The sequence below is a fragment of the Lissotriton helveticus genome, chromosome 3_1 (assembly GCF_964261635.1).
Source record: "Lissotriton helveticus chromosome 3_1, aLisHel1.1, whole genome shotgun sequence".
In the NCBI taxonomy this organism is placed as follows: Eukaryota; Metazoa; Chordata; class Amphibia; order Caudata; family Salamandridae; genus Lissotriton; species Lissotriton helveticus.
Window position 1 is genome coordinate 400,167,232 of NC_136061.1, and position 25,426 is coordinate 400,192,657.

The 25,426-nt window shown below is 45.4% G+C and overlaps 1 protein-coding gene across 1 annotated transcript in view; it reads left to right on the forward strand.

The window, feature by feature from the left end:
* The window catches only part of SLC43A2 (solute carrier family 43 member 2), a 77,460-nt gene extending 60,113 nt beyond the window's left edge, over positions 1 to 17,347 (forward strand). The window contains exons 12-14 of the mRNA XM_078680167.1: positions 701 to 774; positions 6,531 to 6,654; positions 13,431 to 17,347. Coding sequence (XP_078536293.1) covers positions 701 to 774; positions 6,531 to 6,654; positions 13,431 to 13,592 — 360 coding nt within the window. The 3' untranslated portion in view covers positions 13,593 to 17,347. The remainder of the gene's footprint in view (positions 1 to 700; positions 775 to 6,530; positions 6,655 to 13,430) is intronic.
* The last annotated feature ends 8,079 nt before the right edge of the window (positions 17,348 to 25,426 follow it).

Here is a 25,426-nt window from a genome sequence, read left to right on the forward strand (position 1 = left end):
TTGATGCAGGCAGTGAGTGCAGGGCATATGCTGTGAGGAGATGGTGCAGGGTGCAGGGGATATGGATTGGGAAGACTGACGAAGGTCTGAAAAGTACAGAGTCAGCATAGGGCGAGGAGTGCAGGGTACATGGTATGAGCAGAGAGGTGCAGGACATATAGTGTATGGAGATATTAGCGGTTAGTCGGTGGTTGGATATGGATGGACTGAGGTGGGAATTGGCATTGACGGTGGATGGCACTGCTGAAGGGACTGCTGCAGAAAGGCTCATGTTTTACATTGTGTGCTTGAGAGGCAGGCATTGAATTGGGTAAGATTATAAGTAAGTATTGGAGTGCAACTGATGGGCTGGAAAGAGACGAGTGGTGGGCAAAGGGCAGGAGGGAAGGCATTAACAAAGAGACCTTCCCTTTCCCAGACTGGAGTAGCCGCAGTCCCTAGAGCTGTTTGCTACGAGCAGCAAGTGTCACGGAGAGAGGGTTGCATGCACCACTAACAAGTGGGAACAGGTGTGTTGAGGAAGATGAGCGGAGCAGATCATTAGATGAGGTAGAAGGAGGTGTAGGTGCAGAGGAGGGTGGATAGAGGAGGTAGAGCAAGGGCGAGGATGGGACAAATGTTGACATGATAAATTCTTTGTGGTGGTCCAGGGCCTTTAGGAGAAAGTGTTTCATTCCTCTCTTTCCTACTTTTGTTCCAGATTCTCTCCTTTATTTTGCACACCATTGTGAGAGGATTTATCCACTCTGCTGTCGGAGGTCTCTATGCAGCTGTGTAAGTTACTTATTGCCTAGATCACACTGGGAGGTGGTGCATGTGGAGTATACGATGGCCTACATAGACGTGTTGGGATGCTTGGATATGAGACGAGAGGAATGATTCTCAGTCCTGTGGCTGGGATTACAGAATTTCCTAGAACACCATTTGCTATATACACACTGATTTCCAACATTTGTTTGCCCTATGTTTTCTCTACCCCGTACACTGATTGGCAATCAGTAAGCCTAGCTAACTCCCCTTGCTCTCTGCACCAAATGCTGTGTTTGTAGAGAAAGATGTCACCCCTTTACACGTTTCCTGAACGTTTGGTGGAGCCTATTCACCTTGCTACCAGTTCCTTCAGATGCCAACTCATATACTTGTTCCGCTTGTGTGTAACTTTCCTCAGCTCCCCTTTCTGATGTGGAGAGATTTCCTTTGACTTCACATTTTCTGTTGATGAAACCTGAAAACTTGGTCCTGATTACCCACGTGCTATTAGTGAGTGAGGATGGACGGTGATAACCTACCCTTCATTCCCTTCTAGACTCCTAATGTGCCCATATCTCCTCTTTCTCATTAGTGGAGCCCGATCTCTGTGTCAATGTACGCGGGACACATTACTGGCTACTTGATAGTCATTTACTACGACCACTCATAGCAAACGAGGACATTCAGTATGGAAGATGGTTATGACAGTGTTTATTAGGAGATGTCAGAAGGGTGCTGTATACGGCATACGGAATTGAAAACTTTCTAACTGGTGCATAAAAAGAGAAATGCAAGTGCCAAGCAAGAGGAACAGGGTTTAGCTGCTGCACCAAGTTAATGTCTCATCTGCTATTAGTGTTTGGCCCTTCTCCAGCCAGTCCATTTTAGGGACATGCATTTGCTCCAGTAGCATGTGTAAATATCACTGTGTGGCCTGACTGTAATATGTCATCACTTACAGAGTTGTGCAGCATTTCTTATCTTCCTCAGTGTTCTACTGAAATGTTTCATTCTGTTGGACCCTTCTCATCTGCAAATTAATGTATACACAGAAAATGAAAAGAAGAGGCAGGCAGTGTCAATTCATATTGTAGCCAGCTTGCTGTTCTCGTTCATTCTAATCCAAAATGCCTACAAAATAAACACCTTTAATTCCTTTAAAAGAATCTAAACAGAAATAAGTGTAAATCTCAACATTACTGACATTAAATGTTTGGCTTTGTTTTTTTTACAGAAAACAAAATCTGGTAATGTTAATGCACACTAACTACAGACGAGACAGCTCGCTACACACCAGATGTTTCCAGACCTGGCATTTCATGTTACAAATCAGTCTTCATAATCGTCAATGAAACCATTTGTGCAAACACACCTGATGACTGATTTGTCAGCAGAAACCCCGGCCTGGATCCATGTTGTTGAGTGGACTTGGAGCGGTCCTTGATTGTGAGTCGTGATTGGATTGTGGAGATTCAGGTCCTGAATGTTAGAGCGACACGTGTATGATCGCACCAGAAAGGGCAGCGATGGAGCGTGCATGTAGGATTCACTGTGGTGTTAACAGCGTGATCATTCCAAAGCATTTCATCATTCACTAGTCAAGTGTATTGGGCTACCAGGCTTTCAAGGTTGTAATGTTGAAACAGCCAGTGCATTGTTTGCCCAGCATTGCCATCTGCCTGCTACAGGTGCACCACAGAGCCGCTAACAAGATTTTTATGATGTGGCACACATACGCTGTGAGCACCAGAGTCCAATTCAATGCTCTAGCAATGTCTCACACAGCATGAATGGGAAAATATTTGCTGTACCTCAAGTTCCAGGCTAGAAATTGGTCTACTGTCGCTCCCCGTATGGACGTCCTGGGCCCAGGTTGGTGGACACTCCCTCTGATATGTTGTTTTTTTGCGAGTGCTTCGGGGCCTTGCTGGGAGTGTTCAGACCTGTCGCATTTGCCTGCCATCTAGTAGCTGTATTGGAAATAGTCCTCGAAAGACAGAAAATCATTATATTTGGTGAACGTCAACTTGAAGATGTCTGTAAACAGGCCCCTTCTATGACATCTGTAGGCCTAGCGGTTGACTCCATGTCTGGAGTACCCCTTGTTTCCAGTCGTAGACTTTCATTTAGCATGACCATCATAAATCAGAACCATTCTAGAAGTGAGTTGCCAAATGAAGAGCAGATTTTCCCTCTCAAGGCTCCCAGCACACGGTAGTAGATTACCTTATTGTGATCTGAAGAGTACCACAAATGTGTAACATTGCTTTGGGAAGATGTCCTTCTCTGAGAATGTTTTTGGTGAAATGCTTGAGCATGCCTAAACTTTAAAAAAATATTCCCAGTTAAACATAGAGATTTGTTGAGTTAAACAAAAACATTTTTGCCTGTTTCCAAAGCCCGAAAAGAGCTGATGCCAAAACCCTCAAGGAGGCTCCCCGGTGAGGAATTTTCAACAGGCATAAAAAAAGAAGGGGTCTGCGATGAGTCCTCTGCATGGCTTGGAAAGCTGTGCCACTCTCGGCATTTTTAATGACCTGCTGTCTGACCCACTTTGGGGCCCGTGGGAGGTACGAGTGCTGGTGGGCACAGGAAAGACCAGGACTAGTCCTATACAGTGGTGTTAGAGACCGTTTGCCACTACTGGAGCTGTGACTACTGGAGCCCGTCCTACTATCTGCACACTGGGCCCAGTACATCCCTAGCGCAGAGGGTACAAGGTCAGAACTCAACAATCAACCAACACACAGAGTAACAATGAGACCCCAGGAAGTCTCATCGTAGGTCTACAACCATTTGCTCCCTCTGGGTCCAGCTTTGGCTGGAAACACACTTGTCTTCTCTCCCTGGTCAGTCTCTCCTCCTGTGGGTCTGGTAGACTCCTTCCCACTCTCAGCAGGCAGGCATCTAGGCACTAGGTAGAACTTCAGCTCCTCTAGCAGAAAGTGTAGACTTCAGACAATGCCCCCTCACCCCTGGAAGAGTGTCCGTCAGACACCAGCCCTGATTACACAGCAGTCCTCTGAGTACTCTGCAGAGCAATTCATTTCTTGGGTATTAAAAACCTGAAAGTCAAACAAGGTGGGCTGGTTCACGTCCCACCTTTAAACACACTTGCTAAACAGGGGATGTTGCATCACTTTCTCAAACCTCTGAACCAGCTTGGGGAGGTTCATTTTCAACTGTCTTTTTAGGCTGTTCTCCAGGCAGGTGCAGCCTTTGTGTGATGTGATGCTTCTCATAGCGGGTAGCACTGGGACTTACCCAAAACAATGTCACCCACAACATGAGCACAATGAAGAGTGAGGTTTCTGCACCTGGCTGTCTGTCATCAGATTCTCTGAAGCAGTAATCATGGAAAGACGAAAGGTCCAGGCTGACCTCAAACCCTCCTAACCTTGAACAACAGAAGTCAGTCCCACTCCCACACCCTAACCATCAACCAAATGAAAAACTACTCAGCAGCATATTGCTAACGCAGTCATCATGATACTTCTGAAGGTAGTCCATTCTTCTGGAGGGTATTCTCCCTTCAGCCACAGAAATGAAGACAATACACCCACTGCCTAGAAAAGTTATCCTCTTCCTCCATCTTGTGCCATGGCAAACCACGAGCCTCCAAAATGGATTCCAGGGGGTTCAGTACTCATACACATACACTGCACCTATTCTACACGTACACTACACTTGACAAACATGCCGGTGTCAGTTCAAGTTTCTGGGTATGCACTCAACAGCTAAACGTTATACTTGTAGGCTACACTGTCACTGACTCAGGTAAAAAGGCCTGGTCACATTATCAGTCTCAAAGCATAGTATGCTGCCACCACCACATTATGTGCTATACCCAAGAAAGAGATAGTAGTCCTCTGTTCATTATGAGGGTATGCTTAGTGCACCCCTCCAGGCTGCAAGAAAGATCCTGGACCTTGCATATGCAGGGATAGACATAAGCCTCTGTGCACAAGCTTGTTTAGCTTGATGCAAGGCAATATAAAAGCCTGGATACCAGCTACACACGCAGTGCCACTCAGGGCATGAGAACATGCCCATATACCTGGCAGGGGACATTCCCATCCCAAACACCTGGCCTAAGTTTTCTTCCAGTGAAGTGTTGCTCCACTAGAGGAGCTCCACATTTCAGCCTAGCCATTCATCAGCAGACACCAGTAGCAAAATAAAAGTCAGAATATCAGATCAATATGCAGTAGGGCACTCGGGGCAGGGAAACACACCCATATGCCATACAGGGGACATTCCTGTCCCAACCCCTGGCGTAAATTTTTCCTTGAGTGAACAACAAGTCCAGAAGAGGAGCTCCACATTTCGGCATAGTCATTCATTAGCAGAGCTAAGCTGGACTCAAGCTAGCCTTTCTTGACATCGATTGGACTCAAGTATCACCCCCAATTTGAGTGAGTATGGCTACTATCCCCTTTTCTCTGGTAGGATGTGACTGATGCCAGAAGCATTTTTACCCGGACCTCTTTCCACTGACTCTCCCGTCTTTGTGTTGGTCATCTGTGGTGGTTTCTGTTGCCTGGGACTGCTTTACTGTGTATTGAAAATAGAAAGAGTCCATTTGGCAGCACAGATTTCATGACAGCCTAAGCTAGTGGTATCTGCAAGCTATTGCTTTACAATGGTGGGCTTCTGCTTGGCTAAGTCTGGAGTAAATATGTATCCACACATTTGACTAGTTCCACCTGTTATGGCCTGTACCTGCACCAGTAACTTGTGAAAACTAAGGCTAAATGATCTCTCTGCTCTTCTCCCTGATAGGGCGATTGTTAAAATGTTGAACAAAGCAGAACTTTGTTTGGCTTATGTTTCCTAACCTTGCCTTTTAAGTTGGATATATTCTTGTGCCCTCGAGCCAGTAACCTGTGTATCCTCTGGGCTTCGAGAAAACCCTGAACATCAGTGCTGGGCAGACATTTGCCAGTAACAGAACATTTCTTGGTAGTTGATCTTTCATAAGGCTGGGTACAAGCCTGGATTCCTGGAACACTTTGCTGTTGTGACCAACGAAAGTGTGCGATTTATAATATTAACATGACACCAATAAGGAAGATGCATTTATTTTCCCATCTAAGGAAAGGAAAGTCATTTCAAAGTGGATCCTTTCCATACTTGCAGCTATCCCTCTGTCTGAAACTTCAGTGATGACTGCTTTTGGCATCACTGCTTTAGGCATATCACTTAGTTTCAGGAGCACTGCTGAGGATGCGCCAGCTGCAGGAATCGTTGGGTGATCTGAACTCAATTACAGAGAGATGAGAATGATCTGGTGGTGGTGTTGGACCAGGTTGGTGGGTGGGGGGGGGTCTATTCCTTAAATGTTGGAACCAGATCAACCGACATAGGGGAGAGCACAAAAAAAGGCCAATTTTCTCAGCCTCTTAGCAATGGACTCCTACTTTGCAGGATTGCTAGGTCACATCAAAGTAATAATGACACACATGAAATAATTCTTTTTAGAGAAACAACTTAATATAAATATTGATGAATGCTGTTTTAGCATATGTTGTGCAGTACCTGTAAAGGGGGTTGACAATATTTTGGGATACCTGGTGAAGTATCTACCTGGACTGAAGTGCTTTGAGATATGGTGTGCTAGTTCTGGTAAGAGAGGTGAATGGAGTATGTTGTGGAATACCGTGATCTGCTTCTACAAAGGAAAATGGGTAGGATGTGTTTTTAGGAAGGATAGCAATGTCCTTCCTTGATATTTAAAAGCAAATTGCTGCTCAGGTGCTAATCCAATTTTTCTCTTCCAGGTATCCCTCGACGCAGTTTGGAAGCCTGACAGGACTTCAGTCTCTCATAAGTGCTCTCTTCGCCCTTATACAACAGCCATTGTTCTTGGCCATGATGGGACCACTAGAAGGAGACCCTCTCTGGGTAAGAAAGAGTCAGGGGAAATCCTTAGTTAGGAAAAATGCTCAAGAAAGATGCCCTGGGTGAAGGAGGGTGCTGGAACAGTCTCTGGGAAAGGCCAAGTGCACAAAAGAGATTGCTTCGGCAAGAGAGATTGCTTGGGCAAGTGAGATGCCGGACGACATTCTGGGTATGGAAGAGCCACTGGGTAAGGAAGGCTGCTTTAAGGGTATCCTGGTAAGGAAAGGTGCTTGAGAGCGATGCCCTGGAGAAGGTAGGGTACTGAACAAGTCTCTGAGAAGGGACAGTTGCACAAGAGAGATTGCTTGGGCAAGTTAAAGTTCTGGAAGAATCTCTGGGTAGGAAAGTTTGTTGGAACAGTATCTTTGTAAGGAAAGGTGATCAAGAGAAATTCCATTAAAAAAGGGGAGTTCTGAAAGAGACACTGCTATGGAAAGGTGCCAGAAGAGTATCCAAGTAGGAAGGGTACTGGGTGAGTATCTTGGGAAGGAAAGGTGTTTGAAGGAGAGTCCCTGGATAAGGGAGAGAGGCAAGATATTCTCTGAATTAGAAAGGGCATTGGAAGATGTTTGGGTAAAGAAGGATGCTGGACAAGTTTTTAGGCAGGAACACATTCTAGCGAGGGGGACTCACTGGAAAACCTTTTGTGCAAAGGAGGTGCACAGTGACACTCCGTAGTCAATGGAGATTTGCTGGAGAGTGTATAAACGAAGGTGCTAGAGATTGATTAATGTATAAAAATAAGGATTCAACAGTAACTGATGTGAGAAGAGGCTCAGGCCTGATTTGACATGTATCCCTGCATGGAAATAGTAATGCAGCAGTTCCACTGTGTTTTATGCCATGACTGCATTTTCGTTGGATAGAAAACATACGCAGAGAAAAGCCGGAATTACTTTTCTTTGTCCTATGCTCTGCCGTCCTCTGTCTTGGCAATGCTTCCTCCCAACTGATGTGTTGTATTTGGCAATACATTATTGAGGAAACTTTATGTTCTTTATATGTGTTACTGTAGATACACATGCTCTGCATACTTCTGTCATCTAGTTTTGTGCATCCGATGTTTCCAAGTTGTTTTTCTTCGAAGAAAGGCTTTCGAGTTGCGAGATGCACTGTGACTCCATCCTCAGTAGGCAATGTGCACGGACACCCACTACAAGTTAGCTTGATTTTAGTTTGCCATCGGGTTCAGATGTGTACTGACATGGCTCAGAGACATGGTGTGTTCTTAGTGTTACTGCAGGTGTGCATGGTGAACCATTGACACCTATACTCGGATAAACCTTTGTTGTATGCATTTGTCTTCGCCATGACTCTATCCCAAGACCAACGTGACCGATCGACTACCCAAAAGCCGGGACCCATGTGTCCCTTCACATCAACAACTCCCACACTGGAGAATGCGAAGCCCTAAAAGGCAATGGTACAGTCGTCTTCACAGTACTGCCTCCGGGGACAAGCGAAGTATCTTTGGTTTGGTCACTATTGCATTTGTAGCCTCTGCCTCTCCCACGACAATGCTCTTGTGAAACTTGTCTCTACTGCAGGTAAAAAAAAATACTCCACCAGCAGCTTGTTGCCGAAATGCCAAACATGTTTAGCAAACAGGACCCCTTTTGCACTGAGGATGGTGAGGACGCTGGCCCGTGGTCATCGTGCCCCATCATCTCTCGCCCAACCTAGAACCAGTCTTTTCCAATGGCTCTGACACTGAGGAAGATGGGTTCCCCTGAGCTCCAAGACCAGCGGATTGCGAATGAAGACCTCCGTTGAAAATACGGTTGGCTCCATCACCCACTTCAAGACTCCCAATCAGCCTCAAGCTGAGGCAGAGCACCACTCGCAAAGGAGTTGAGCATCAAACCACATGCACAAAGCATCACAGCCTGCAGGGGCCCCATCACCTTCATGCGCCGGTTGGCACTGAACTAAGCCCTCAGATGCAAAAAAGACACAAAGGATGTTGATCCCTCTCGGCCATCAGCCCTAGACCTGAAGGATGCCTCTTTTCACACTCCCATCCATCATGGCCACTGGCGCTGCCTCCTCTTTGTGGTAAGTGACAGTCATTATCAATTCAAAGTGCTTCCCTTTGGGGTTAGCACCACTCCAGGCGTCTTCCCAAAATTCCTAGAAGTGGTGGGTGGCAATTTAAGGAGTGGGAGCATCCAGGGTTTCCCCTACCGCTACAATTGGCTGATCAAGAGTGCAGGCATGCAGGCAAAGAACATTGCCTAGCCCATACCCAAGCTGCAAACTCCATGCTTCATGGCCTGGGCTTCACTATAAATGCCACAACATCTCTTGTACAACTCGTCCCGGTTCAACCCTTTCTGGGGTTAGTCAGTGTAGTCACAGTCAAAGCCTACCCCAGCCAGTAGAGGATGAGAGGATGTTGACATTCAAGTAGCTCTTACCTCTTTTTCAGCCGAATACATAACTCACAGTTAAAACTTTCATGCGCCTCCTAGGGATGACCTCATGCATCGCCATAGTACCTCATGCCTGGTTCTACATGCGCCTGTTGCAGTAATGCCTGTTGGATTAATGATCACAAGCGAAGGGTCACTGGGAGAATCTAGTACTGGTAAATGCCAGCGTCCATTGCCCTCTGCAGACATGGAACAGTGACAGCATGATGCAGGGCAGGCCTTTCTCAGACCCCATTCCACAAGTCACCATTACCACGGACGCCTTTCTTGTCGATGGGGGGTACATCTTGACTATAGGACAATACAGGGAACTTAAGCCACCCTTCACCAGGGGTAGCACATCAACTATCTTGAGCTACTAGCCATACACCTTGCTCTCAAGGCCTTCCTTCAAGTCATTCGCGGCAAAGTAGTTCTGATCAAGACAGACTTTATCGACCTGTATTCCCTTCAGAGGCATGGTGGCACCTACTCCGCCGTCCTCCTCTAACACAGGAGACCCTGCACTGGGCCTACCACTGGGGCCTTGCAGAGCCGCTTATCAAGACACATCAACATGTTCACGCAAGTCCAACTCCAGTACTTCAAGCACTTGGGCACCCCACAGATATAACTGTCCGCCACTCCCGGATACGCAAAATGCCCAAGCTTCACCTCCATGTAACTACACCCACAGTCCCTGAGCAATGCACTTTGAATCAAGTGGTCAGGGATCTTTGCCTTCCTTTTTTTGCCTCTCTGCCTCTTTCCATACATGGTTCAGAAGTTGGGGCAAACATCTCTAACACTTTTCCTGGTAGCCCCCATGTGGGCCAGACAGCACTGATACTTAACATTCCTTTAGATGTCCATCAGCCCTCACAAGAAGATCCCCAACAGATCCTACCCTCTAACACAGAATCAAGTCTGATCAGACCCAAGGCAGCTAAATCTAGAAATCTTGCACCTGAGGTCTACCTACACTTCTCACAAGAATACCCTAGCCCTAGATCTACCATGTGGACCCACCATGCTGCAAATAGAAGAGGTTAGTCCATTACTTCATCTCCAATCACTTTAACCCTCTTAAACCTAGTGTCCAGGATATTTTATCTTCTCCATCAGCATAAGAGGCCTTGCCTACATTTCTGTATGACTACACCTAGCAGGTATGGGCTAATTCATGAAAAACAGGGATCACGCCTCATTCTTTCGTATCCCAGTTATAAGAACTGCATGGGAGGCCTCAAAAGGGTTGTCCCTCCCAGAAACCCCAGTGGCCCGTAAGTAACCTTAACCTGGTCTCCTCTTTGAGCCCTTGCATTCCTGCCCCTTACAGTTTCTCTCCTGGAATGTAGCTTTCCTCTTAGCCATAACATGTTTCAGGTGCTTCAGTGAGTTGCACGCCCTAGCACTCCAAAAACCTTCCAATTGGGTGCAAAAGGAAAGGGTTTTTCTCAAAAACAACCCAAAGTTCCTTTCCAGAGTGGTTTTTCCTTTCCACCTCTACCAGAATATAGAGCTGCCAGTCTTTTCCCTCGAGTAGACTCTGTAGCAGAGAGAGCCCTTCACACCCTACATACTAAATTGGCTCTCGTATCGACATGACCAAGCCCTTCCGCAGGTCCAACCAGTTATTTGAAGCCTTTGCAAAACCTCACAAAGGCCAGACGATTTCCAAGGCTGGTATTACCAGATGGATAGTCAAGTGCATCAAGATCTGCTATCATCAAGGCGAAAGAGCCCTCCCGTTACCACCAGGGCGTATTATACACGCCAGAAAGTAGCAACGTGGGCCTCCTTGGCAATATCCCTCTAGCTGGCATCTGTAAGGTAGCCACTTGGTCAACCCAACACGCTTTCACCAAAGGTTATTGTGTGGACATTTTCACCTGCCAGCAGGCTGTAGTTGGCCAGACAGTCCTAAGAACTTAGGGCCATATGTATCAAGCTAATTAGCATTCGCAAAGGCCGAAATTCGCCGATTTTCGGCCTTTGCGTATGCTAATTTGCTAAATGGTATGTATGTAACATTTTTGCTACAAAATAAGGAATCGCAAAATTTGCTATTCCTTATTTTGCGATTGCACTTAAGGAATCACAAATTGTGCGATTCCTTAAATGCATTGTATAAAAAAAAATGTTTTTTAAAAATGCCCATAAGGATTCGCAAATTACCACCAACTTCTAGTTGGTGGTAAGTTGCGAATTCTTTAATAAAAGCTATTTTAAAAAAAAACGAAGGTGCCATATGACGCTCATACATGCCCTTAGGGCATGTATGTGCGCCATATGCCCCCACATGTCATTTTCAGGGGTGCAGCAGGGTGTTCTTGAGACACCCCTGCACCCTTGAAAATATTCCTATTTTGCGATGAGCAAATTGCTAATCGCAAATTTCCCCTTCATTCCTATGGGCCTCCTGGCCCATAGAAATGAATGGGTAATTTGCGATTAGCAATTTGCTAATCGCAAATTAGGAATGTTAAGGAATCGCTATAAAAATGTGATTTTTTACATACATACCGTTTTGCGAATTCTAAATAGCGATTCCTTAAAAATTGCTATTTAGAATTCTCAAAACGGAACTATGCTACATATGGCCCTTAATGTCGGATATCTGCATCATCCACACACTAGTCATCACCTGTAGCCTATGCAGGGCATGTGTATTTACAGGAACACCTGCTGTGAACAGAAAATGTTACTTATGCTGTAAGCATGTGTTAGTAACGTGTTGTACTGTAGATTCACAGGCACTCCTCCTCCTCCTCAGAAGCGTGTGGCTTGATTGGCACATCCCTTCTTTTTCAACGTACTTCCACAAAACAATTGGTGCACCATACTATGTTCACTAGCCTTTCCGTACTTACTCTAACCCACTGCGAGAAAAACTAACTTGGTCCCTGCCCATTCGCATTGCCTTTTAAGGGTGGACTCACAGTGCATCCTGTGACTTGAAAGCCTTTCTTTAAAGAAAAACAACTTGCAAACATGCGAGCCCAACACTAGATGGCAGTAGTCTGCAGAGCATGTGAATCTACAGCATTACACGCTATGAACAGGTGCTTACCGTGTAACATTTTGCTTTAATGCGGAACTGCAACACTTTAGAAAGCACAAGAACGGTATGCATAAGATGGCTACCTCCAAAGGTATACTTAAAGCAATTATATTTTAAGCAGCAAGGGCGAGTTTTTAGGCACTTCATTAAAATTTCGTTTTCAAGTTTTGCAACTCTGCACTTCCCGTTTGCGCGGGGGTAAGGGAAAATCAAGCACATTATTCCTATTCCAATTATATGTCCAGTGTGCCCGCAGGCCTGCACTGCACTACAAGGACAGAAATGAATTGATCAAAAATATGTCCTCCACAATGCTGACACATTCCTATGGTTGTCTCCCACTCGCCTCCTCACAGTTCATGCCCCTGGCTATGGAAAGGTGCTTGGAGCGACTTAGTGTAGGTGGGTAGGAATGGTGCTGGAGAAAGTAAGGGTAAGGAAGGCAGCTAGGTGGATCCATGCTTATGGAATTTGCACGATTTGGCTTTCAAAACATCACACAAAAATATAGAAACAAGTTTACATTCAACAAATATACAAAATATGAAATATTTTATTTAACTAAAAAAATATATAGAATAAATCGAAATTTAATGAGAAGTTCCGAGCTTTTCTTTTTGTTTTATTTCTAAAAGACATAGCAGTATGCTAAACTCTATCACATTATTTTGCTTCCGTGTTTTTCTCCTAATACGTGCTCTCTGGTGGGCACATACCTGTGCTTCAAATAAGCCCACCCGTCGTCCATACTAGATTCTGTTAGCTTTAGTAGGTCAGCTTTATTGAATTAAGCTAAGGGTACCAACTTTATTTGTAGCCTCCAGTTCAAAATTCCTTCACATTTACAGAGCCATGTTGCTTTTTTATATATAAATACTGTATTAAACAGTTCAGAAGACCACAGTAGGTGTCTGGGCCCCTGGTTAAGAACCGTTGCCCTAGATGGTCTCTTTTTGTAAAGAATGTTGTGGGTAGGTGCAAAAGGGTAAAGGATATCAACAAGAGGTATGGATTCTAGATACAAATCTGTGCTTATATGATGCTCCCAGCTGTTCCTTTTTTTCCATCCTCCCTCCATGCATTCCCCACACATTGCTTAATCAACCCATTCCATCTTTCTCAACTTTCCCTTCATCATAAATCACCCACTTTCTGCTCTTATCCTGCCCCTGATACTCTGCCTTTCTGCTCCATCCTGTAATGCTTCCATGCCATGTTTGGCTTTTATTGCCCATTCTTACATCTGCTCTCAGTGTTGTCGTCTTCCAATCCCACCCTTCATTGTGATGCCTTCTTCCCTGCAGGTGAACGTGGGTCTGCTGGGCCTGAGTCTGCTGGGATTCTGCCTGCCACTCTACCTCATCTGCTACCGCCGGCGCCTGGAGCGGCAGAGGAAGCAGAAGAGCGAGGATGCCAAGCTCTTCCAGAAAATCAATGGCTCGCCCAATCACGAGGCATTTGTGTAGCACTGGCGAGACTGCTGTCCTCCTTTTTGGGTGCTCCCCATGGCCTTCCACGCCCAGGCTCTGTCGACCTGGGATCAATAGCACACAAGTGGTCCCTAGAAGTGGAAAACCTGACCCTTTATCTACCTTCTTCTCTTTGCCAAGTGTTGTAGGGTCGTTTTTTTCAACTTGAATTATTTGCCAATTGCTCGAAAGAACTTTCTTCATTGAACTGCACTCCCCTCGTTGGGGACCACCATTGGAAGGTCGCCAGCAGAGTCCAGGAAATCTGGGTCGCCGACACCACAGACTAAAGCTCAGCCTCCTGATACTCTGTACAACTTGCCGCGTTGTATGAGGCCTTGCCCTTCTGTATGGCTCCTTGCCCATCTGTACAACTCATGCCCTACTCTACCAGCACGACCATACTGCACCACTTCCTGCCGATCTGTCCATCTGCCCACCCTTCCGTAGGACTCCTGACCATGGAGGTATCCATTCTGTCCTATGATACTCTGTTGTATGCCTCCCCGGCCTGTGCAACTTGCTGTTCCATCACACGCGCTCTGCCACTGAATGACTGTTCCGCTCTACAACTCAGTTCTGCTGTAGACGTCGCTGCTCTGCTACAGGACTCTGTGCCCTGAGATGACGCGCCCCAGTGTATGGAGTCCTTTCATCTACTGTGCTTCTCCAAACTCTGCAATACTGTCCTGCCCCACTCGGCCTCCTTACCCATCTATGATACCTTCTTATCAATCTCCTTGCCTGCTGCATGTCTCGAGGATCCACTTTATAGCTCTGTGCCCAACTGGAAGATTGCCTGCTGTGCTGCATGCCTCTGCTTGGCTGCACAGTTACACACCCTGAAACACCTTGGCCCACCGTGTCAAGCCCTGTCCGTCTCTATGCCTGTGTAGCGCGCTTAGCCCTAGTCCAGCTGTATTGCACCAGTCTCATCTCCACTACAGCCCCATGCTTTTCTGTTTGGTGACCACTATGAAACTCTTCCCTGCTACATCACTCACTGCCCCACTGAGTAAGATGAGACACCGTCATTTTCAACATTATGCAGCCAGGCACCATGCTGTGAGAGCAGGGTATTGACTTGAGTGCTTGTTTCGTTTCTCTTACTCGTGTGTCTGTTTAAACTACACCTGGAGTCCTACCAAAATCAGCAGAGGGGGTTTGCAGAGGAAAACAGCTACTTACCCCCGACCCCAACTAATAACTGAGCGAGGCAGCTGGGTTTAGAATGTCCCATTAGGACGAGGATGCAGACCAGAGGTACTCCACAGCCCCCAGCAGAAAGGAGGCAGCCACTCAGCTCAGGGTTGTATGGCCACATGGGGCAATGGTACACCTCGGAAGCCAGAGGGCATTGTGGTGCTTTCAGGGCTCAGAGGCCCTATCCATCCTTTCACACAAGCAGCACTGAGTGAGCTGTATAGTATTTTTTTTAAGTATGTATGAACTGCTAATTGAGAGAAATAATTTAGCTTCCTTCTGTCCCAGACCTCCAAGTAGGTGAAGATTTCATGATTCTTTTAGAGCCAAGTCCAACCCTACCTATGACGCTCTCCAGCTTGCCATGTTGAGTTTCTTATTCTCACAGTGCAACACTGATGCCCTCAGTGTAGCCAGTGCTGCATTGCAGCACACAGGGCCGTCTTCTGACATAGTCTGACTGCATCCATGACTTTCGGGTGTAGGCTATGGCATTTTTGGAGGGCCAGAAATCTCACTGCAGGGGAACCCGAAATTGCACTCCAGGAACAAAGCATGGAAATGGAATGAAAATGACACTTGGCTTCTAAAGGTTAGTAGGGCAGACATTATTTTGGGTGAGCCACTGGTGCACAGCCTCAAGAGTTCGAATAGCGCTTCTACCTGAGCTAAGCCTTCCCTGGGTGGGAACGAGCACTTTCCGCAGAATAATGCACTGTCTCTTTCTCAGGTGTGTACAGTTAAGGTCATCAGGGTCTACCACAAAGCCTGCCAATAAGAAACACATACAGGGAACTTACCACACAAACATGCGGCAAAAGGCAAGGACTGAATGGTAGATTACGCGCCGAGTAACAACAGCAAAGTATAACCAACATACATTGACTAAATGGGCACCTTTAGCTTAAAGTCTCAAGTCTCAGCAAAGAAGGGTATTGTGGCTGTCTTTCATGAGAAGACCCAGGGCCATGGAATGTCTCATCTTTTGTGCCTTCTGAGAGTACAGTTTTCTGTGTATTACCCAGACCGAGACTGGATAGCCCTTGAATCATTAGAGGCACACTGGTCTGACAGCAGTGTTTGAAGGACACGTTCTGGGCTAAGAACCAACTGTAGCAAACTCTGCCTCCTGTTGTCCCAAACCTTGGATAAAGGCTTGTCCCCTTTCATCACTGCATAGAAAAGGGGCAAAGCACCATTCTCTGAAGTCACCTGCATTCTTCTGAGTTACTACAGTGAGGGGCCTCCAATACCTGCAATGGGATCCCTCTTTGATTCTCAAAGGAAGAAGCTAGTTTCTGACTCTCGGTTAGCGAACAGAGTAATAGCTTCCGCAGGCCCAGGCTTGTGCACTCCAGTTGCAGATGAATGGGAGCTAACGGGAAAGGCAGATGGTTTCTTGACTCATGCAATATATTAACAAGGCCCAGGCTACCCACACCGCACACATATCCTTTTCCAACCCTCTCTTTCAACACCTGGCATCCTTAAAGTTATTTTGCTTTGTTTCTCGCTGTCGAGAAAGGAATCCCAGACACTGCAATATCCATATGCGGGCACTCTGTGTGATCTTGTGCAATAAGAGACTTGTTCAGTTCTTTGTTTACCAAGCCTCATAACAAAGAGCATCTTGACACATTTTAGAACGAGATTCATACAACAGTAAAGCATACACGCTACCAAAACAAAATTGATTTACAAAGTAGTTCAACGTTAAGAGCACTTTTTGTCGTAGCAGATATCAGCACTTTTTAATGAGGTGGTCAGAAATTGCACTTTTGCTGCAAGAATCCATCCCTCGGCCCAGCTTGAAAGACTACAGAGGGGTGAGGGAGTGCTGAAAAGGTTGCAGAGCAGGCACGAATGATCTCGGGGGTACCACATCATCTCTCGAGATGTCACATCGTTTGGAATTTTAAGTAACTATACTATCTCACACAAGGCCAGAAACCGATATTTGAGGTGTTGGAAACTTCTTTTTTGGGATTCGACTCTTCTGTGTGGAGAACAGAGGAGGTTTGGTGGGTAGGGGCTTGAAAATGTCTCTTTCGGGGCTAGTATTTACCCTTATTACTTTGCACTGTGTAAAAGAATCTTCCTTTTCTGACACCATCCAGTGTTGATTGGTGTCCGACATGGCACATGATGGAGGACTCTACACTTTATTTGGATACCTGACAAGGCTGACTGCCAAGTAACTGAGCAAGGAGGAGAGGATCAGCTCTTCACCTGTTTCCCATCCCTGGAATTCTATCCAACCCTTTAGCAATTATATTTCATGGAACATTATGATTTCAGTATCCAACAATAATTTTTTTTTTTACTAAGGCATTTATTAAAAATGTAATTTCAGGCATTATTTAAAATGTGGGGGGATTTGCTTTGTTCTTTTATCATTTCAGAGACGTTCCCCACACAGTACTTTACTTTTTTTTATTTTATATATATATCAGTGTGTTTCACTTTCAGGAATTTTTTTATATGATTCTTTTGGAATGTTTCAAATATAATTGTGTGATAATTAAAGCCACATTTGGATCAGGAAGAAACTTTGTGTTGAAAGTCTCTAATGTTTCCTTGCTGCATTCAGTATTTAATCAGGATGCCGGAGAGGACACGCAGACACCAGCAGTAGGTTTGCCGCCATTTGATACATACTGCGTATTTTTTAAATATTCTCTGTACTACTGGCACATTTGACTTTTTTCATTTTGGAAAGCTGTTTAACAAATACAATTCATAGTAGATTTTTTAATTAGCAGCGCTTACTAGTCTTATGGACTTTTAGTAAGCATTACAGCAGCACCCTTTGTGTTCTGGTCCTAGCCCTGTTCCGCCGCGGCTTGTGCCAATTGTGCAGAGGGCGTTTCAGACCGGAAACTGTCTGATTCTTCTTCCGGGTCATTAGGGGCATCCGGTGCCTGCGCGCCAGTTCTTGCTGCATCCAGTATTTAATCAGGATGCCGGAGCAGACACCAGCAGTAGGTCTGCTGCCATTTGATACATACTGCACATATTTTAAATATTCTCTGTACTACTGGCGCATTTTACTTTTTTCATTTTGGAAACTTATTAACAAATAAAATTCATAGTACATTTTTAGGTCTCGCTGGCGTTGCAGCGCGAAGCGCTGCCGCCAACGAGACTTATAGCCGCCTTCATCCCTGTCAAGGGAGTAACAGCTGTGAACGAGCCCGATACAGACCTGGGCACGAGCCGACCCAGGTCTGTGAACGCCCTTCAAGGTTGAGCAGCTTGTGCACGCTTGTTGAACGTCAGGCACCGCAAGCGCCGCCAGACCAATTATCCCAGCATGAAACTCTACTTCCCGAGGCCCACAAGACCAATTATCCCAGCAGGAGTCTCCACTTCCTCAGGCGCCGCAACAATTATCACAGCATGAGACCCACTTATCACAGCATGTCAACAGGTGCCTCAGGCTGCTGGAGCACTCAACTATAATTAATGCACAGTTGAGTGCTCCAGCAGCGTGGGGCGCCTCTCTGCATGCTGTGATTATTATCACTTTGGGGCCTCATGCTGTGATAATTAGGGCGGCATGCTCTATTTGCAGCACTGAACATTTTCAAAGAAGGCGAAGCAGCGACATTCATTGGAGACATTCACCCTCATGCCCTCACCCCCTAACTCGCCCTCACCCCCTCCCACCCCCTGACCCCTCACACACCTCCTCACCCTCACACCCCCTCACTCATACACCCTCACCCTCACACACCCTCACCCTCACTCACCCTCGCACACCCTCTCACCCTCACACCCCCTCACACCCTCTCACCCTCACACCCCCTCACACCCCCTCACCTTCACACCCCCTCACCCTCACTCACCCCCTCACCCTCACACCCCCTCACCCTCACACTGCCTCACCCTCACACACCCTCACACCCCTCACCCTCACACCCCTCACCCTCACACCCCTCACACCCCCTCACCCTCACACACTCTCACCCTCACACACTCACCCTCACACCCCTCACACCCCTCACACACCCTCACACACCCTCACACACTCACACCCTCACCCTCACACTCCCTCACCTTCACACCCCCTCACCCTCACACCCCCTCACCCCCTCACCCTCACACCCCCTCACCCTCACCCTCACACCCCCTCACCCTCATCCCCTCACCCTCACCCCCCCTCACCCTCTCACCCTCACACCCCCTCACCCTCACACACCCTCACCCCCCTCACTCACACACACACCCTCACACCCCCTCACCCTCACACACCCTCATCCCCCTCACTCACACACACATCCTCACATACCCTTACCAGCATAGCATAACAAAACGTAGCATAGCATAACGAAACACAGCATAGCATAGCATAACAAACAAAAGCATAGGATAGCAAAAGCACAGCATAACAAAACAAAGCATAGGGTAGCAAAACACAACAAAACATAGCATAGCAAAACACAACAAAGCATAGCATAACAAAACACAACAAAACACCATAGCATAACAAAACAAAGCATAGCAAAACAAAGCATATCATAGTAAAACAACAAAACAGCATAACCTAACACAACAAAACATAGCAGAACAAAACATAGCAGAACAAAACATAGCAGAACAAAACATAGCATAATAAATCATAGCATAACAAAACAGCATAACAAAACATAGCACAACAAAACATAGCATAACAAAACATAGCATAACACAGCAAAACATAGAATAGCATAACAAAACAAACCATAGCATAACATAACAAAGAATAGCAAAACAAAACATAGCATAGTAAAACAAACCATAGCATAACATAACATAACAAAGAATAGCAAAACATAGCATAGTAAAACAAAACATAGCATAGCATAACATAACACAACAAAACAGCAGAACATAACAAAACATAGCAAAACAAAGCATAGGATAGCAAAACAAAACATAGCATAGCAAAACATAGCATATCATAGTAAAACAACAAAACATAGCATAACATAACACAACAAACCATAGCATAACAAAACATAGCATAACAAAACATAGCATAACAAAACATAGCATAACAAAACATAGCATAACAAAACATAGCATAACAAAACAGCAGAACACAACAGCAGAACATAACAAAACATAGCAAAACAAAGCATAAGATAGCAAAACAAAACATAGCATAGCAAAACATAGCATATCATAGTAAAACAACAAAACATAGCATAACAAAACACAGCAAAGCATAACACAGCAAAGCATAGGATAGCAAAACACAGCAAAGCATAGGATAGCAAAACACAGCAAAGCATAGGATAGCAAAACACAGCAAAGCATAGGATAGCAAAACACAGCATAACATAGCACAACATAGCGCATAACATAGCGCATAACATAGCGCATAGCGCATAACATAGCGCAACACATAGCGCATAACATAGCGCAGAACATAGCGCATAACATAGCGCATAGCGTAGAACATAGCGCATAACATAGCGCATAGCGCATAACATAGCGCATAACAGCGCATAGCGCATACCATAGCGCATAGCATAGCACATAAAATAGCGCATAACATAGCGCATAACATAGCGCATAGCATAGCGCATAGCATAGCGCATAACATAGCGCATAACATAGCGCATAGCATAGCGCATAACATAGCGCATAACATAGCGCATAACATAGCGCATAACATAGCGCATAGCGCATAACATAGCGCATAGCATAGCGCATAACATAGTGCATAACATAGCGCATAACATAGCGCAGCGCATAGCGCATAACATAGCGCATAGCGCATAGCATAGCGCATAGCATAGCGCATAACATAGCGCATAGCATAGCGCATAACATAGCGCATAACATAGCGCATAGCGCATAGCATAGCGCATAGCATAGCGCATTACATAGCGCATTACATAGCGCATTACATAGCGCATAACAGCGCTTAACATAGCGCATAACATAGCGCATAGCGCATAACATAGCGCATAACATAGCGCATAGCATAGCGCATAACATAGCGCATTACATAGCGCATAACATAGCGCATAACATAGCGCAGCGCATAGCGCATAACATAGCGCATAGCATAGGGCATAACATAACGCATAACATAGCGCATAGCGCATAACATAGCGCATAACAGCGCATAACAGCGCATAACATAGCGCATAGCATAGCGCATAGCATAGCGCATAACATAGCGCATAGCATAGCGCATAACATAGCGCATAACATAGCGCATAGCGCATAACATAGCGCAACATAGCGCATAACATAGCGCATTACATAGCGCATAACATAGCGCTTAACATAGCGCATAACATAGCGCATAGCGCATAACATAGCGCATAGCGCATAACATAGCGCATAGCATAGCGCATAGCATAGCGCATAGCATAGCGCATAACATAGCGCATTACATAGCGCATAACATAGCGCATAACATAGCGCATAGCATAGGGCATAACATAGCGCATAACATAGCGCATAGCGCATAACATAGCGCATAACATAGCGCATAACTGGCATAACATAGCGCATAGCATAGCGCATAGCATAGCGCATAGCATAGCGCATAACATAGCGCACAGCGCATAACATAGCGCATAGCGCATAACATGGCGCAACATAGCGCATAACATAGCGCATAACATAGCGCAACACATAGCGCATAGCGCATAACATAGCGCATAACATAGCGCAACACATAGCGCATAGCGCATAACATAGTGCATAGCGCATAACATAGCGCATTGCGCATAACATAGCGCATTGCATAGCGCATAACATAGCGCATAGCGCATAACATAGCGCATAACATAGCGCATAGCATAGCGCATAACATAGCGCATAACATAGCGCATAACATAGCGCACAACATAGCGCATAACATAGCGCATAACATAGCGCATAACATAACGCATAGTGCATAACATAGCGCATAACATAACGCATAGCGCATAACATAACGCATAGCGCATAACATAGCGCATAACATAGCGCATAACATAGCGCATAACATAGCGCATAACAACGCATAGTGCATAACATAGCGCATAACAACGCATAGCGCATAACATAGCGCATAGCACATAACATAGCGCATAACATAGCGCATAACATAGCGCATAACATAGCGCATAGCATAGCGCATAGCATAGCGCATGGCATAGCGCATAACATAGCGCACAACATAGCGCACAACATAGCGCATAACATAGCGCATATCGCATAACATAGCGCACAACATAGCGCATAGCGCATAACATAGCGCACAACATAGCGCACAACATAGCGCATATCGCATAACATAGCGCACAACATAACGCATAGCGCATAACATAGCGCATAACATAACGCATAGCGCATATCATAGCGCATAACAACGCATAGCGCATAACATAGAGCATAGCGCATAACATAGCGCATAACATAGCACATAGCGCATAACATAGCGCATAACATAGCGCATAGCGCATAACATAGCGCATAACATAGCGCATAACATAGCGCATAACATAGCGCATAGCATAGCGCATAGCGCATAACATAGCGCATAACATAGCGCATAGCGCATAACATAGCGCATAACATAGCACATAACATAACGCATAACATAGCGCATAACAACGCATAGTGCATAACATAGCGCATAACATAGCGCATAACAACGCATAGCGCATAACATAGCGCATAACATAGCGCATAGCACATAACATAGCGCATAACATAGCGCATAACATAGCGCATAGCATAGCGCATAGCATAGCGCATAACATAGCGCACAACATAGCGCACAACATAGCGCATAACATAGCGCATATCGCATAACATAGCGCACAACATAGCGCATAGCGCATAACATAGCGCACAACATAGCGCACAACATAGCGCATATCGCATAACATAGCGCACAACATAACGCATAGCGCATAACATAGCGCATAACATAACGCATAGCGCATAACATAGCGCATAACAACGCATAGCGCATAACATAGAGCATAGCGCATAACATAGCGCATAACATAGCACATAGCGCATAACCTAACCTAACCAAGCATAGCGCATAACCTAACCAAGCATAGCGCATAACCTAACCTAACTAAGCATGGAGCATAACCTAACCTAACCAAGCATGGAGCATAACCTAACCAAGCATGGAGCATAACCTAACCAAGCATGGATCATAACCTAACCAAGCATAGAGCATAGCCTAACCAAGCATAGAGCATAGCCTAACCAAGCATAGAGCATAGCCTAACCAAGCATAGAGCATAGCCTAACCAAGCATAGAGCATAGCCTAACCAAGCATAGAGCATAGCCTAACCAAGCATAGCATAGCCTAACCAAGCATAGCATAGCCTAACCAAGCATAGCATAGCTTAACAAAACAGAACAAAACATAGCATAACATAACAAAACATAGCATAGCTTAACAAAACACAGCAAAACATAACATAGCATAACAAAACAAAACATATCATAGCCTAGCAAAACATAGCATAGCATACCAAACACAACAAAACATAGCATAGCATAACAAAACATAGCAAAACAAAGCATAGCATAACAAAACATAGCAAAACAAAGCATAACACACACCACACACACACACACAACCACGCACACACAACCATAACCACACACAACTATCTATCTATCTATCGCCCTCACTCTATCTGTCTATCGCCCCCACTCTATCTGTCTATCTATCTATCGCCCTCACTCTATCTGTCTATCTATCTATCGCCCTCACTCTATCTGTCTATCTATCGCCCTCACTCTATCTATCGGCCTCACTCTATCTATCTAATCGCCTTCACTCTATCGCCCTCACTCTATCTATTGCCCTCACTCTATCTATCGCCCTCACTCTATCTATCGCCCTCACTCTATCTATCGCCCTCACTCTATCTATCTATCGCCCTCACTCTATCTATCGCCCTCACTCTATCTATCGCCCTAACTCTATCTATCTATCGCCCTCACTCTATCTAATCGCCCTCACTCTATCTATCAATCTATCGCCCTCACTCTATCTATCGCCCTCACTCTATCTATCGCCCTCACTCTATCTATCGCCCTCACTCTATCTTGCTATTGCCCTCACTCTATCTATCTATCGCCCTCACTCTATCCATCTCCCTCTATCTATCTATCGATCTATCTATCTATCGATCTATCTATCTATCGATCTATCTAACACCCTCACTCTATCTAACACCCTCACTCTATCTAACACCCTCACTCTATCTATTGCCCTCACTCTATCTATCGCCCTCACGCTATCTATCTATCGCCCTCACTCTATCTATCTATCTACCTATCGCCCTCACTCTATCTATCTATCTATCTATCGCCCTCATTCTATCTATTTATTTAGATACTGATCGCCATCACTCTATCTATCTGTCTAGCTATCTATCGCCCTCACTCCTATCTATCGCCCTCCCTCTATCTATCTATCGCCCTCACTCTATCTATCTATCCCACTCACTCTATCTATCGCATCACCACAGCATCACTCAGCACCACCACAGCATCACTAAGGGGCACAACAACATCACTATGCGCTACCACAGGATCATTGAATGCCACAGCATCACTAGTCGCCACCACAACATCACTCAGCGCCACCACAGCATCAATCTGTGCAACCATTCAACAACAACTGGGTCAAATATGATCTCTCAATGTTTCAAGCTTTATTACAAATGTCACAAAAAGAGGTTAGTATTTCACTTCTGTTCTTGGATTTTCGTCACAATAAAATACACTGAACATATTCTTCACAAGTTATTTACAAAAGTTTAAGCTATTGCTATTATAAATTACAATAACTTTTATTTAAGTATTAATTATTAAAAAAATACAAAGCCATTGTTATTTGTAATATCAATACATCTAAGTCACGTGAATACAACACATATTGCATTACAAATGCTATAGGTGTCACAAGTTATAACTATTGGCATTGTAAATGACAAAGCTATTATTTTTGCTATTTTCAAAACCAACACATATATAAAAAATGTGTCATTTACAATACCAATAGCTCAAACTTTCCTAATGCGAGACCTTATGCATTGCAAATGCTTGTTTAATTAGCAGTGCTTACCATCACTAGTCTTATAAACTTTTAGTCAGGGCACAAGTCCTAAAAAGAGAAGTGGGGGGACGCTGTCACCGGAAGTGACGTCACAACAGGAAGGGACATCACGAGAGGTGCGCTCCGATCTCGTCCCAGAGAGGCCAAATAGTGAAGTCCAGCTGTTTGGCAGGGGGGACGGCGTCCACCCTGTAAAATAAGTGGGGGGTGCTGTCCACCCGCGTGGTACCCCGACTCGAGCCCTGCTTTTAGTAGACATTCCAGCAGCACCCTTTGTATTCCGGTCCTATCCCTGTCACGCCGCGGCATGTGCCGATTGCGTGGATGGCATTTTGAACCGGAAACTGATTCTTCTTCTGGGTCATTAGGGGCATGCAGTGCCTGCGCACCAGTTCCTGCTGCATCCAATATTTAATCAGGATGCCGGAGCGGACACGCAGCGGACGCATCCAGCGGACGGTCCGAAGGCAAGGCCACAGGCAAGCCTGGCTGCGCCCGTTCGCGCCTGGACCGGGCCCAGAGCCATAACCCCTGTCCGTTTCT